The sequence below is a fragment of the Lissotriton helveticus genome, chromosome 1_1 (assembly GCF_964261635.1).
Source record: "Lissotriton helveticus chromosome 1_1, aLisHel1.1, whole genome shotgun sequence".
NCBI lineage: Eukaryota > Metazoa > Chordata > Amphibia > Caudata > Salamandridae > Lissotriton > Lissotriton helveticus.
The window spans coordinates 999743239-999757516 of NC_136057.1; the positions used below are offsets into that span (position 1 = coordinate 999743239).

General features: G+C 43.9%; 1 protein-coding gene across 2 annotated transcripts in view; it reads left to right on the top strand.

Moving 5' to 3' along the window:
- COPG2 (coat protein complex I subunit gamma 2) overlaps positions 1 to 14278 on the top strand; it is a 408642-nt gene that overhangs the window by 235719 nt on the left and 158645 nt on the right. For both annotated transcript variants that reach the window (XM_078677502.1, XM_078677504.1), the window contains 2 exons: positions 2568 to 2633; positions 3423 to 3562. In XM_078677502.1, the coding sequence (XP_078533628.1) occupies positions 2568 to 2633; positions 3423 to 3562 (206 nt within the window). The remainder of the gene's footprint in view (positions 1 to 2567; positions 2634 to 3422; positions 3563 to 14278) is intronic.

The following is a 14278-nucleotide window of genomic DNA, read 5'->3' on the forward strand; positions in this document are numbered from 1 at the left end:
AGCCACAACACAGGTGGTGGGGACAAGCAACATTGTGGGACTGTGTGGAAGGGGCAAGCAACAGATGGAGTGGGATGAGAGGAGGCAAGCAAAGGGATGCAGCGGGATAGGAGTGAGAAAGTAACATGGAGAGGGGAAGAAGAGGGGCGGAAGACTGCAAGCAACACCATGGAGTGGAACTAGAGGGTGGGAGTGTGCAAGCAACAACTCTGAGATGGATGTGAAGGTGAAAGGGGGGGCAAGCAACAACTCTGGGCGGGGTTAGGAGCACATGAGAGAGACTGTCGAGCAACACGTACACTCTTATACAGTTCATGAACTAAAAGAAAAAACTAGCTCAGAAAGAGCAAGCAGTGGAAGGACAAATGTACTCGGGCCATGTTCCAGAAGATGAATGAACTCATGAAGAGGAAGTGCAGCCGGCACATACTGGTCAAAGAGAGAAGCAAGGGCAGACTTCAAGCCCACTGTATGGTAGCAGAATGTCTTGCAAGCAACAGCACGTGCTATCTTTTGTGTGACCTAAAAACGTTATTTTGCAGCAAAGAGTTGCAGATTGGTTGGAAAACTCTTGTCTAGCTACGTGCAGGTACTTATCTGCTGCTGAGCAATGAAGGAGGCAGTGGGGAGCCTTGTCGGGCATTCTATAATATGGATTCGATTGGCTGTTTTGGCCTACTATTTTTCCTTCGGTATCTGGGAAATGTAGTTAAGGGTTTATGATGAAGTGGTATAAGGTTTCTGTTATGACTGCTGACCAAAATAGGTCTTGAAATAGAATTAGGTTTGACTAGAATTAGGTTTGACTGGCAATTGTATCTAAAACTTTTTCTGTCTCATTTTTGTCCTCCGCATTCAGTATACCATATATTAGAGACAATGTTAGCCTGGAAAATGTGTTTATCCGTATTCCAAAAATGTTAAAGGACACTTTCTACAATCTGGCTTTTTCTTGCTGTGGCTGAACCAAGAATTATTGCTCACCCACTCCCTTAGCTAGATAAAATTTTGTTTTCAGTGATTTTCGGTGATTTTTTTAATAGGCCGTTTGTCAAGTGCCTTTCTATGGTTTTTAGAAATTGTTTGAATGTTTTCCTGTATTAATGTTTGGCGTTTTTTCATGCGTTTTTTTTTATACAGTTACTGAATTCTTACAGTGGTTAGGGCTAGTTATTTCACCAGATTTATTCTACTTAGTTGCTGGTGGGGTACTTACATGCACGTTCAGATCTGGCCAACTATGGAACCCAGTGCTTAGATACACATTTTATTTGGTGTGCCCAGTTTCTTGGTGTTATTTATCTACCTCGGACTTGAAAAACATTTTTCATATGTGCAAGTTTAGAGATTGCAAAAATACCGTCAGCTGGTCAATGATTTTTTCAATAAAGGGTGTAAGTATATGATTAGAATAAGAGCGTTAACACCTGTAATCCGTTAGGTACCATACATTTGTGCAGGTTTGAGGGTAGTGTGTAATTCTGTCATGCAGTGTCTGCCTCAAAGTTAAGAGATTGCTTGCTTTCTGTGCAATTAATGGGTAATTCAGTGACCGTTTTTCTGTACTGTAATTCTTTTTCTCAATGGAGTGGACACAAGCTAAACTTCTATCACACCAGTTATCTGATGTACCACAACTCCAAGTTGACTATTATATCATAATGTTTGCCAATTGATTTCGTGGATTGCCAAATAGAAGTCATGTGGACACACGACTCGAATAGGATTTATTTAAGCCTCATGAGAGAGTTTTTTTTATTTTTTTCATGTTATTTACTACCATATTTTGTACTGTGACATAAACAATCTGTTTTTGCAGCACTATACAAATGGTGTACACCCAGAAAGGTGAGAGAGAAACAGAACATCAGGATTGAAAATAATGGTGACAAATGTGGGTATGACAGAGCAGTTCATGTCCCAGCTAGTATCTCTAATTCATCTGAACAAAAATGTTTCAAAGGCCCTCTAGAAAATTAGAGGCTTTTGATCAGCCCTCATAATTTGTTGGTCTGTTCAGTGGTCATTCACATGTTGCCTTCGCTCACCCCAGAATACAGCATGCGGCAATAGGTCAGTCTACTTCAGTTGGTGGCTCCCTTGCCCTGTAAGTAAGAAATGTGTCTGATCACATGCAAATCTGCCTAAAAACAGACATGTGCTTCAGTGCTAGGGATAGTTGCCCAATACTTTACCTTGTCAATGCTTTTTTCTTTCTATTTTTTTTTATACTTTATCCTTTATTCATCTTTGTGTTTGAACTCTATCTTCAGGTTACCTTAATTCAAACCCATTACTATCTTTTCTTTGAATCAAAAATATTTAAAAATGAATGCAGTTTTTTTTTTAAATGTAACATTTATATTGTAAGCACATGACCACCATGTTTAGGCGGCAGCGTGTTTTCCATTTTTTTTTTGTGGCATAAATACTTGAAGTTTGCCCAGACCAGACCCGTTGACTTGTCAGTGCTTGTTTTTTGTTCTGTGTATTTACGGTTGCTGTACATGGTCCTCCACGAAGCAAGTTATTGATCTCCATAATTTAACAAACCTCTTTCTTTGCAGAAATGACTCCTGTTGTCAGTAAACAGCATGAGAAAGTTACTCCAGCCCGTCAAGATATATTTCAAGGTGGGTAAAAAATAGCATTTAAAAATAGAGCTTCTAATAAACTAATTTCCTGAAATCCGCATATTTGTATGCATCTTCATAAAAAATTGGAAATGCGTTCTAGTGACACTTGCAAAACTGGGTGTAGTGATCTGACCAGAGTTTGAGTGGGGCTACGCATAGGCCTCTTCCTGAAGTTGCTGCATCTAAGTTTTGAACACAAGGACTTGTAAACTGTGTATGGTACTGTGCCATGCATGGGAGTTCAAGGCAAATGACTGTAGCATGGCCAGGTGTCCTACCAATCCACCCCACATAATTACATGCATACTTGTTTACCAGCCATGGAAAAGAGTTTGATTGGACCATGTATGGCTACTGAAACAGCAATAGAGAGTTGCAAGCGTTGGCGGACATTGGCTTGGATATAAATTGATTGAAGAGCTTTTGTTGCTGCTTTCTGTACATACAGCAATACATCATAATCTGGAAAGGGCCTCCTAGAGTATTTTTTTGAACTAAAGCTTTGGTGTGCAAGTGGCAAAAGTAAAGACAATTGGCGATTCTGGCCACACAGCATTCATTCCCTCACAGCTCCTTGATTTTAGATGGGGCAGTGTTATTGTATGCTAAGTAAAAGAGAGAATAGGGTCAGGTTGTTTTTACATTCACGCAAACCGCACATCAGATGTCAGTAATGCTCCATTGTTTAAATACTGTATAACTTTGTTAGTGCTTGTCTTACTCTTGTCTGAGTCCATAATATCTGCATGATCTGTTTGTCTAAGTATTTCAAATTTTTCTTTCCAGAGCAATTGGCTGCCATTCCAGAGTTTAAAAATTTAGGCCCCTTGTTCAAGTCTTCTGAGTCTTTACAGCTGACGGAGTCTGAGACTGAATATTTTGTCCGCTGCATCAAGCATGTATTTACAGACCACATAGTTTTTCAGGTAAGACAGACAGACCTTCCTCTGCTATGTGGCATGCTTTAGATCTGCAAAAAAATTTATTCATGCTTTTATGGAATTCTTTTCTGTAGATACAAATGCTTTCCATACTCTTGCCATCAATGTTGGGCGCGGATGTTTGCAAGTTTTTTTCCACTAATATGTTTGAGTCACAAGATGCCTCATCACTCTTCCCTTAGGCCACAATACACCAGGGCAAATGCTCCACCTCAAATTTTTCTGCTATCTGGTTCAGATGCTCTGGGTTAGAGAATGGGTGTCGGAGGGATGGGCGGAAATAGAAACTAGGAGGCCGAAGTGTGAGTTGAATGGTGAGGTTTATTGAGGAATTTACAAGGTGGGGTAGGAATCATTGAGGACAATAATACATTTAGTCCGATGGTTATGGAATTACTGTAGTAGGGATGGTCAGGTGGTTGCAAGATGGGTGGTCTTTGTCTTGTCAGTCGTGGTTCACTTCTTCATCCAGGTCTGGAGACAGCCACCCCGGTAGGATCAAAGAAAGGAAAATAGCGGTCAGTGGACTGTGTGTATTCCTGGTATCGTTCACCGTCACCACACTCTAAGTGCACTAATACAAAAACTCGAAGATAAGGCCTGAAAACACTCTTAGCCTTGATGTGCCTGTTTTGAGCTTCCTTCTGAAAGGTACAAGGGTGGCTGAGTTCTGGGAAGTCCTCCCCTTTATTCTACAGCCTGGAGGTTCCCTTGCGTATACCTTATAAACAACTAAAATATCTTCCAAGAGATAACAATGCCGGGTTAGCTCTCTGGTGGTAGGGAATAGGGAAGGTAGTGCCAGGGGGGGTTACGACGTGCAGAGTACCAAGTAATAGAGAGGAATGTGGCCTCCCCTGTTAAGCCTTTACCCGCAGTTCCCTCCCTCCCCTCCGGTCCGTGCAGACCCACTCACCGCATCTGCCGCAACTCTCCGGAGTTGCGGTGGCCTTTCAGCATCCTCCTGGGGCATCCACCAGTCATCGGACCAGCTGTCCACGTCCTCTCCGGCAGTACTTTCTTCGTCCCTCGACGTCTCTTGGAGCTCCTTCTCCGCCTGCTGCTCCGTCGGTTCCAACTCCGCGACGTCTTCCCGGTTCCTCCTACTGCTCACTCTATCTTCCCGCGTCCACTCCCATAAGGTCAGTTGTCCCGCCTCATCCTGTGAACGCTTGCCTCCCCATTGGCTGTCCTTCCGTTCTTTCTCCTCGGCTTCCTGTATATAGGAAGGAGGGTTTTCTGTTAACTCTTCGAGTCCTGGGTCTCGGTTCGGACAGAATACGGCAGAAAGGGGTGAGTCCTCGTCCTCCTCCTGTATCTTTCCCTCACAATGGGATAACCCGTCCCGGTACCCAGAGCTCCCCCACCCGAGATATTCCAATAATGTCCCACTTATCAAAGCCAGGCTGTGTTCCCAGGGTCCCTAAACTTGCTGTATCCCACAAGGGAATGGCCTGGGTCAACTTATCTGTCCAGCCCAGGGCTCAGTGAGTCCTATGCCAAATGCTTAGGGTTACTGCCATGGGGTCTTTAGGGGTTGTATGTCTAGTGCTGCAGTAAAGTTCCCTTAGGGGTCTCCCTGTACTCATCATCAATCTTTCCATCTGATAGGCCGGTTCAGTTAACGGAAGATACATTCAATAGTTCACCACTGTCAATTGTGCTGCCCAATTAAAGTTTTGTATATCTGGCAGTCCAATACCTCCATCATACCAACCTTTCTTCAAGTTCTGAAGGGCAATGCGTGGGGCCCTGTTCCAGAGGAGAGTGTGGATCTCACACTCAATGTCTTTGAAGTAGGAATTTAGGATCAGATAGGGGGCATTTTGAAATGCATATAGAAAACAGGGCAATGCCATCATCTTAAATAAGGCTGCTCGGCCAAGCACCAAGAGTGGCAGTGTGTGCTAATGCTGAACATCGTTATTACAGTGAGTGGTGGTAGTCGGTTGTTAACAGAGAATCTGTGGGAATCTGTTTTAACAAAAAATCCCAAGTATTTAAAGTTGTCCCATACTACTCCAGCCTCACAATCGCTGGGTAGTTGCTGTTTTTCCTCCGTGAAGGGCATATAACATGTTTTTTTTCCAATTCATAGTGTACCCCGAATAGAATGTATGTATCTTTTATGGCTATTTTTGTGCAAAATAAAACAAATGATGATGACGAGGCTTGCAGGTCCAGAAGGACACAGACTGCCAAGGACATCAGACCTAAATACCGAGGGGTGTCACCAGTAAGGTGCAGGTGAGAGAAGGCTTTAATTTATCAAATACTATCTAAAGGAATGGCTATCCATGGTTATTTTTTTACATACAGGGATTCAAGTCTTTCCGAAGAAGTGGTTACTGTGGCAACGGTACAGTAGAGGTGACTCCAACAGGGACATCTCTACTTCTAAATAGTGACTTGACCACTGTTCCTCGATCACACAACACCGGTCAAGCAAAGGCTGACGTTCTTCCTTTCATACTGGGAGAAAACAAGCTTGGACAAATGGGTGCTCTGTGGTGTAGCAAGAGTACTCCTATAGTTCCAGATGTCCAAATATACCACAGCGTCACCAAGTAATGAGTCACAACCATTTACGTCTGTTACAGGAAGAAGTACAAGTGCTCCTGCACCAAAGTTACTATCAAGCTAGTAGCCCCTCAATAATAGGGGTGAAAGAGACTACTTCCTGATCCTTAACCCCTTCAGTGCTAATGACAAGGGTAACTCGTCATGGAGTTTCCATTGATTTCAATGGAAATTACATGAAGAAGAGCAAATAGGCTTAGCATCCAAGTGGTTAATAAGGATTGTACTCTGCAGCCTGTTCTATATCTTAGGTGCCTGAACTACTACATCCTGCTGGAGCACTTCAACATGACTTCGCTTCAGGATGCCATTCTGTTGCGCTGCACAGGGGATCACATTGCGAACCTCAGTCCCAAGCATGCACACAACTCCTCACCGCTACCTGTGCTTTTTGGCAAGTAGACCACACTACCAATGTAACGCTCTACCGTTCAGGGTCACCACAGCAGTATTTACCGAATGTCTAGCAGTCGGAAAACTTGTCCTACAAATTATCTTGAGCTCCTGGCAATCAGGCCAGTAACCTGACAGTTACAGGCTCATTTGGGGCACAAAAGTCCTGATAAAGATGGATAACATGACTGCATTGTACCACAAGCACAAGTGATGAGGGTAACTCGCTTACCCCATCTGTTGGCTTGAGTCCAAAACATTTTGAACTGGGTTATTCACATCCACATTCAGTGCCTTGTGGAGAATCTGCCTGGGATGGACAGACATGTTAGGGATCTGCTAATACCGACTCATCAACAAGTCCATTAATGGGAGGTGAATGCCCAGGTACTTCAAAGGTACTTTTGCCAATCGGCCATTCCACAATAGATATGTTCCTCACTGCGCAAAATTCCAAAACTTCGCCTCCCGATGCCCACACCCGCAGTCCAAGGGCAATGCACTATGGAAAACTGGTCTGGAATATTTGACTATACTTTTCCTTCACTGCCTCTCATCCCATACGTTCTGAAGAATATGAGGCAAGTATCCATGACCAACATTGTGGTGGCTGGAAAGCTAAACAGCCCTGCTATACGGTGCTGTTTGAAATGTTGATTTATCCTCATGAATAACTTCTGCTCAGACCAGATCTACTAACTTAAAATCAGGGCCAGCTCAGGCACCCAGACCACAAGCAGCTGAATCTGCGATCTGGCAGCTTAGGTCTTAGTTTGGTTACCACAAACTTCTAGAGGAGTCCCGTGTGTAGCACATAAACATACTATGCATGCTTGCTATGCAGCGAAATGGAAACTGTCCACTTCTGTTTTGGTAAACAGATAGATCCTCTTAAAACCTTTCGGGACCTGGTCTACAGGGTTAACATACACCTCAGTTTGACTCTCTCAAAGACCTGTTGTCAAGCCCTTCTTGAAGGCCTTAAAAGGTGATTCCTCCACGAACATCTCCAGGACCCACCTTGAATTTAAATGTTGTCCTACCAAGACTGATGGACAGTTAATTTCAACCACAACACTTGTGAGCTGCCTTGGAAGTGACCTTTCTTGTTGCTATCATTTCTCTCAGGAAAGTCAGAAAGATGCAAGTACTAATTGCGGAGGTGCATTTTATTCAAGTGCACAGACATAAAGTTGTTTTGATGAGAACCCTGAAATTTCGTCCAAAAGTTATGTCTCTTTTTCATATGAACCAGATGATTGAGCTGCCCAGGTCCATCCACACCTAGATATTGTGGCTGTAAGGACTTTGCAAACACTTGATGTCAAAAAAAGCTCTGATCTATATGAAAGACAAAACATCAGACCGGCATTCCCATCACTAAAATTGGATTGCTAGTGGATTCTGGTTAGGTGTATTCAAATGTGCTATGCTAAAAATAAACTAGCATTGCTTGTAGTTCCAAGACCACATTCCACTCGGAAGAAGGCAGCTAATATTGCCTTCTTGGGAACATTTCCAGGGCAGAAACATGTAAAGTTGCTGCCTGGTCAATACCACACATGTTTATCAAACACTACTGTGTGGATGTTCTACCCCGCCAAGAGGCTTTAGTTGGCCAGTCTTGAACACATTGTTACAGACCTCTGCATCATCATCCTCCGTCTGGCCACCGCTTAGGCAATGCACTGCTTTACAGCGTATGCAAAGCAGGTGTATCTACAGCAACACATGCTACAAATAAAACATTTTAATTACCCTGTAACCATCTGTTTGTGGTTTGTAGTGCTGTAGATTCACATGCACCCCTCCTCCACCCCGTAGACGAGTGATGATGCAACATTTATTCCACTTCCATTCCCTTCACAGTGCACAGCTCATATTTTCTGTCCTATTTCATTCCACACCACTGACCTTATTCTCCCTCTGGATAATAAAAACGATCCAAGATGGGGTCTTTGTCCTGGTGCACTGTGGGATGAGTAACAAAGTATCTTGTGAATCGAAACTTCTTCATAGAAAAAAAACCTGCAAAGGTCCGAACCCAGCACCAAATGGCAGGAGTATGCATAGCGTGTGTACCTACAGCACTACAAGTTACTAACCGATCGTTAGTGACATTTTCTATATGCTTAAACCTATTATTTGAAACAGTAGTGAGTGTGCACATTTTGCTGCATAACAGATGTCAAAAATTAACATACTTGCCTACCACATTTTTATTTTTAACCCTATCATTCTCCACCAACTAATTCTCTGGCGACCATTGTCTTTCCTAATTACCTCTGCTGAAATAGGGAACATCGAACATCTGTGTTATGCTGTGTGAGACAGACGTGTTGGAAGATGAAGGGATGCTGCTGGTGCCAAGAGAAGAATAATGCATTTTAAAGTACTTAACTAACACAAATGAAGAAATAGTAAACAAAAACAAATGCCTTTCTTCGGTTGTATGGTGTTGTTTAAGTTGCTCACTCTGGACCAGATTCACAAAGTGGTGACAGTTCAAAATTTTCTCCAAAATAATAGAAAACCCACAGGAGTAGATTTCTGACTTTTACAGAATTTATAAATAATCAAAGGAACACCCCAACTTTGCAGAACTTAGTTGTGGATTTTCAACCTCTTGCACTCCCTCACACTTCTTCTCTCTCGCTGTCCTCTCCCTCTAACCCCCCCACTCCCTTGGAATATATTTGAAATATATTTTGTCCTACGGAGGCACCTTTCCAGCAGCTTGAAGTGCATAAGCAAATTCCCTGTTTTGTGGTTGTAAGAAATTGGATTACTGTTTTTGAGGAGTGAAACCCTAGTCAAGCTGGAACCACAATCCTCGTCAGGGTGAAGTCACAAGCTAACCCTAAATTAACCTGTGCTCAACCTTCTGGTAGCTTGCACAGAGCAGTCAGACTTAACTTAGAGGCAAGGTGTAACCCATTTATGCAGGGAAACAGCCTTTATAACGAGGCTTGAACCACTCTGTGCGCAAACAGAGCGGTCTGGACCATGGATGTGTCTTTACAATGCATTCCGTTACCATGCAAGTTGTTACGACTTTCCTTAAGCAAAGCATTGTTGGATTGATGTACGACTTTAAGTCCACCACTTTCTCTACGGTTGCACAGACTGGAGTTGGAATAGTAAATTATACTATTCCAACTCCAGCGATTTCCTTAAGGCAAGTTGTTGTAATGACTTGCATGGTTACGGAATGCGTTGTAAAATGCATGCATTGTTTGGACTGCGTTATAAGCAGGCATGATTAACGCCTGCTTTACTTCATGCAACCATTTGTTGAACACTTCAAACAGTAATAAGGTAACAACACACAAACAATCCCACTCCAGATTAGAAAAATAGAATAAATTTTAATAAATAAAACAAGACCAAACCACGTCAACTTAACAGGAGATACTTAATTTTAAAGAATTAGGGGGAAATAGCACCACAAAGTGCCAACTGTTGATATTTGGTTGCGATAAACCGTGACAAAGTCGCAAGTTCAGTCCGACCGCGAAGTAGTGCAGTGCGGCTAAGGGGACCCACTTAGGTCTGTTGAACAAGAAAACGTTCAGTCCTGGTCGCAGAGCATTGTGAGGTGTCCCATCAAATGTGTTGAGCAGCCGAGGCAATGCCAGGTCCGGGTCCGATATGGGCTGTGTAGCACCTGTTTGGGAAGCTGCGAGGTCCTGATTCTTTGTCGAGGAGGTCTTCTATGAGGGAGCACTGGCTGATTCAAAAGAAGTTGCTGAGCTTGAGATGCGAAGTCCTGCGTCGAAGATGCGAGCGCAACCGTGGTTCCGATGAGGATGCGAGCTGGGATGCAAAGTCCTGAAGTACGGGATGTCTTCCCAACAGAGGAGATGCGTCAGTTCTGTTGGTTCCACAAATGGGCTGGCACACCACTTTCAGACCCTCTTCCAAGGGCCCTGCACTGGGGTGACACTACTTGGCAGGGTAGGACTCGCATTTGCAGAGTCCCGGTGCTAGTTAGAAAAGACTAGCCCTTGAAGTCACTCTGGGGGTCCTGAGTATGGGTTTCAAGTCCAGTTCTTCTCACCCAGGCAAAAGGGCAGCAGGTCAGCACAGCCTACAGCAGTGCAGCAGAATGGCAGTCCTTACAGGAGCACAGCGGTTCTTCCTGGTATTCTTCCACAGGTTCAGAAGTGTACTGACAAGTTGGTGTCTGAGGTCCAATATGTATATCTGGTGCCTTCTTTGAAGTGGGAGTAACTTCCAGAGGATTCTCTTTGAAGTACTCTGGTTTCCTGCCTCCTGTGCCCTGGCTCCAGACAAACTACAGGGAGGGTATGCAGTCCTTTGTGTTAAGGCAGGTCACACCCTATGCAGGTGTAAGTAGTGCTGTGTGCAGCTCTGCACTCCCATTTTCCCAGCCAGTGATGACACATCCATGCACACCTAAGCTCTCGATTGTGTGTAGTTGTATAGGAGGAATACACAGACCAACTGCTAACACCCAGTCATGTGACCCAGAGACAGGCTGCAAGTACATGCCTTAAGATGGCTTACCTACTCACTTGCAATATCTAGCAATAGAACTAGACTTCACGGGTCAGCTCATGCAGATATGACCTAACATAAAATATAATGCACCTGCTTTAGGGCTCAAAGTTCTGCTGTAGGAGTGACTAACACATATTAGATGCTGTGACTTTAGCTTGGCACACAGGGGTGTGTCATGTTGTATTTTCACTCATGGTTTGCACCATGTCACACAGCCTGCTCTGGCAGTTTGTGTGGAATGTGTATGTGGTTCCCTTATAGTGGCATACGCTATGCTGCAACCCTTATGGGCCCTCATTAGTACCCTTGCCCTTGTATCTGGAGTACTGTTTACTAGGGACTTACAGGGGTGCTGAAGTCCTTAGCCAATTATAGAAGAATTAGACTTTACCTTTTATTAGGTAAACGGAACTGGCAAGAAGGTCTGATTAGCAGGTATCAGTACACTGTCCGAGTCGAAAATCAGCATCAAGTAGCTAAAAAAAGGGGCAGAAAGTGTGTGTGTGTGTGGGTGGTGCGGGGGATTAACTGCAATACAAGCCCAGTTCCCTACACAGAGGTTCAGTTCCCTCTGAGGCTGACAGGTCTTCCTAAGAAGAGGGGACTTGAGCATGTGTCTGATTAGAAGTTGGCTTCACAGGCTGTTTATTTTTTCTCTTGGAGGATGTGGCCATTGTTCCAGGCTCAAACTCCTCTTTTTCACCCTGGGCCCTGCACTGTGGCCTGGTTTTCACATACACACCCATTTAGGTATACCCAGCATGGCTGCATGGGTTTTCATTACAACCTCAACCCAGGCTGAGGACTCCTTATCATTTCCCAACAGACTGGGAATTGCAGAGGATAACACCAACTTAATTTGGTCGGTAACCCATCCCATCTTACGGACACCATTGCCATGGTATGGACCTTAGTCTGGTTGTCTGCATTGATGACTGTGAAGGTCTCACCAGTCCGATACTGTTCCGCTGATATCAGTTTCTCAGTCATCATATTGGCACTTGCATCTGTATCCCTCAGTTCTTCAACTCTAACCTCATTGATATGCGGCTGTTGTCTGTATTTCTCCAGGTTACTTGGCCTGACAGCCAGGGCAGCTACTTCCACCCCACCCTATAAGACTAGAGTTGCTTAAGTATGCACTCTGACCTTGTCTGTGCACACCAAGGATCCCATCTGTAGACTTGCCACTGCATTAGGGACTGCAGGTGCACTGGGGGAGCCTTTTTGGGATTGATAGGGTCTCCAAATCGGTGTCCATTGGCTTTGCAATTAAAGCACCAAGTCTTCTTGGGATCCCAGTTATTACCCTGGCACCCACTCCTGGAGCCCAACCTGCTGAACAGGTTTTTGGGGGCTTTTAAAAGGCTCTTTGTTTTTGCCTTTAGACTGTTCACCATATTTCCCTGTGAAGGTGGGTGGGGAAGGGGGATTGCTTAGCAACCCTTTTCTTTTGATCACCCCCGCTATGAGTTGTCATGGTTACCCTAGTCTCTAACCAGTGGTCTGCCTTCTTTCCCTATTCTTGAGGAGAGGCTGGACCTAAGTCCACTAAGTTCTGATTCAATTTTTCTGAAACAGTTACTTAACAGATGCTCTTTAATAATAAGATAAAGCCCATCATAGTTTTGCACCTTGTTACCTTTTAACCAGCCCCCTAGTGTTTTCACTAAGAAGCCAACAAAACCTACTCAGATCGGACTCACGGTTTAGTGAGTTTCCCTGAACCCGATCCTGTACTCCACCGTGGTGAATCCAAAGCCCTGAGTCAAGGTACCTTCCATGCGGTCATAGGGCTCGGCACATGTCTTATCCAGTGTCAGGAGTTTATCCCTACATTTGCCTGAAAACAGTTCCCAGAGAAGAGAGCCCCAGTAGTTCTGGCTGAGTCTCCTCATCTTACAAGCCCTCTCAAAAGCTGTAAACCACTTGGTAATATCCTCACCCTCTACATATTTGACGACTATCCTTTTGAGGATTTTAGGGTCAAAAGCATCTTCGTTCTCCCTAGTTAAAATGTTGCTGGCACCAGAGATGGGTGCTAGGCCCATCTCCACTCTCTTTTTCTATGGCTAAGGTTTTAGCTTCCAGAGCCATTCTCTTAGCTAGTTTCTGAAGTTTAGGATCCTCCTCATCGGCGTCATATGGGGTACTACTAGCAGTACTTTCAGTAGGGGTGTTGCCAGTATAGGGGTAGCGGAGGGCATGGCATCTGCATCCTCTGTATCTTTTGAATTTTCTTCCGTTGCCATGGCTGGAGTCTGGAGATAACCCTTAGTAATCTTGGTCCCTATGGCAAGATTCCATGCTGTACAGAGGCCCTTAAGTTGTGTCAGCTCAAGCTTCTTGTAGGGAACCAGGTTGAGCGCCTGGCAAGTAAGGTTCCAACTGTTTTAAAACATGTATGAGACAGAGTTTATTTTAAAAGAATCTACAGAAAAAGATTTTAAATCTTTTTTGTATAGCTAACTACTGGTATGCTTTTAAAATTCAAAATAATTTGGACTGGGAGACTTAACACAAGGTCCTAACAGTTATTTTAAACAACTCAGAAGAAATTAGAATTTGAAAGGAAATGCTCATAGCTAAAGACAAGTTTTTATTCCTTAGTGGAATCACCTATTAACCGAGTGGCACAGCAAATATGAAGTCTTCTAGCCTACCACTGCACCGCCAGTGTAGCTCTTTATATAATATTCCAAAAAGAAATAGATTGTGTAGAGTGTCCAGGTATCCCTTATGAGTGGGCTTGCTTTAACAATCCAGAGGTGCTCTTTTTGTGGTAGAGCAGGCTTAGACTTATCAACGAGGAGTGTTAGACATTTGTTGCATACACAGACACGCACACAGTCACACTCACACACTCACACACACAGTCACACTCACACACTCGCACTCGCACTTACTCTTTCCACACTAATGTAGAAAAATAAAACATCTTCACGTAATTCTTTACATCAAGAACCTCGTTATTGGGTAAGTACTTTTTTAAATGGCAGTTTTGAAGAAAACTGGTACATTTTCTTTTATTGTCTCTAATGCTGTAATGTTACCCCATGAGGAAAAACACATATACTGCATACGGGTACTTAGGAGCACCTTACAGGACCAATCTTTTAGAGTTAAGGAAGGTCTGGGGCAAGGTTCAAGGCAGCACCAACAGGTCACCTCGGTAGGCTCTGGGGCGTCCAGGTGCTGAGGTAC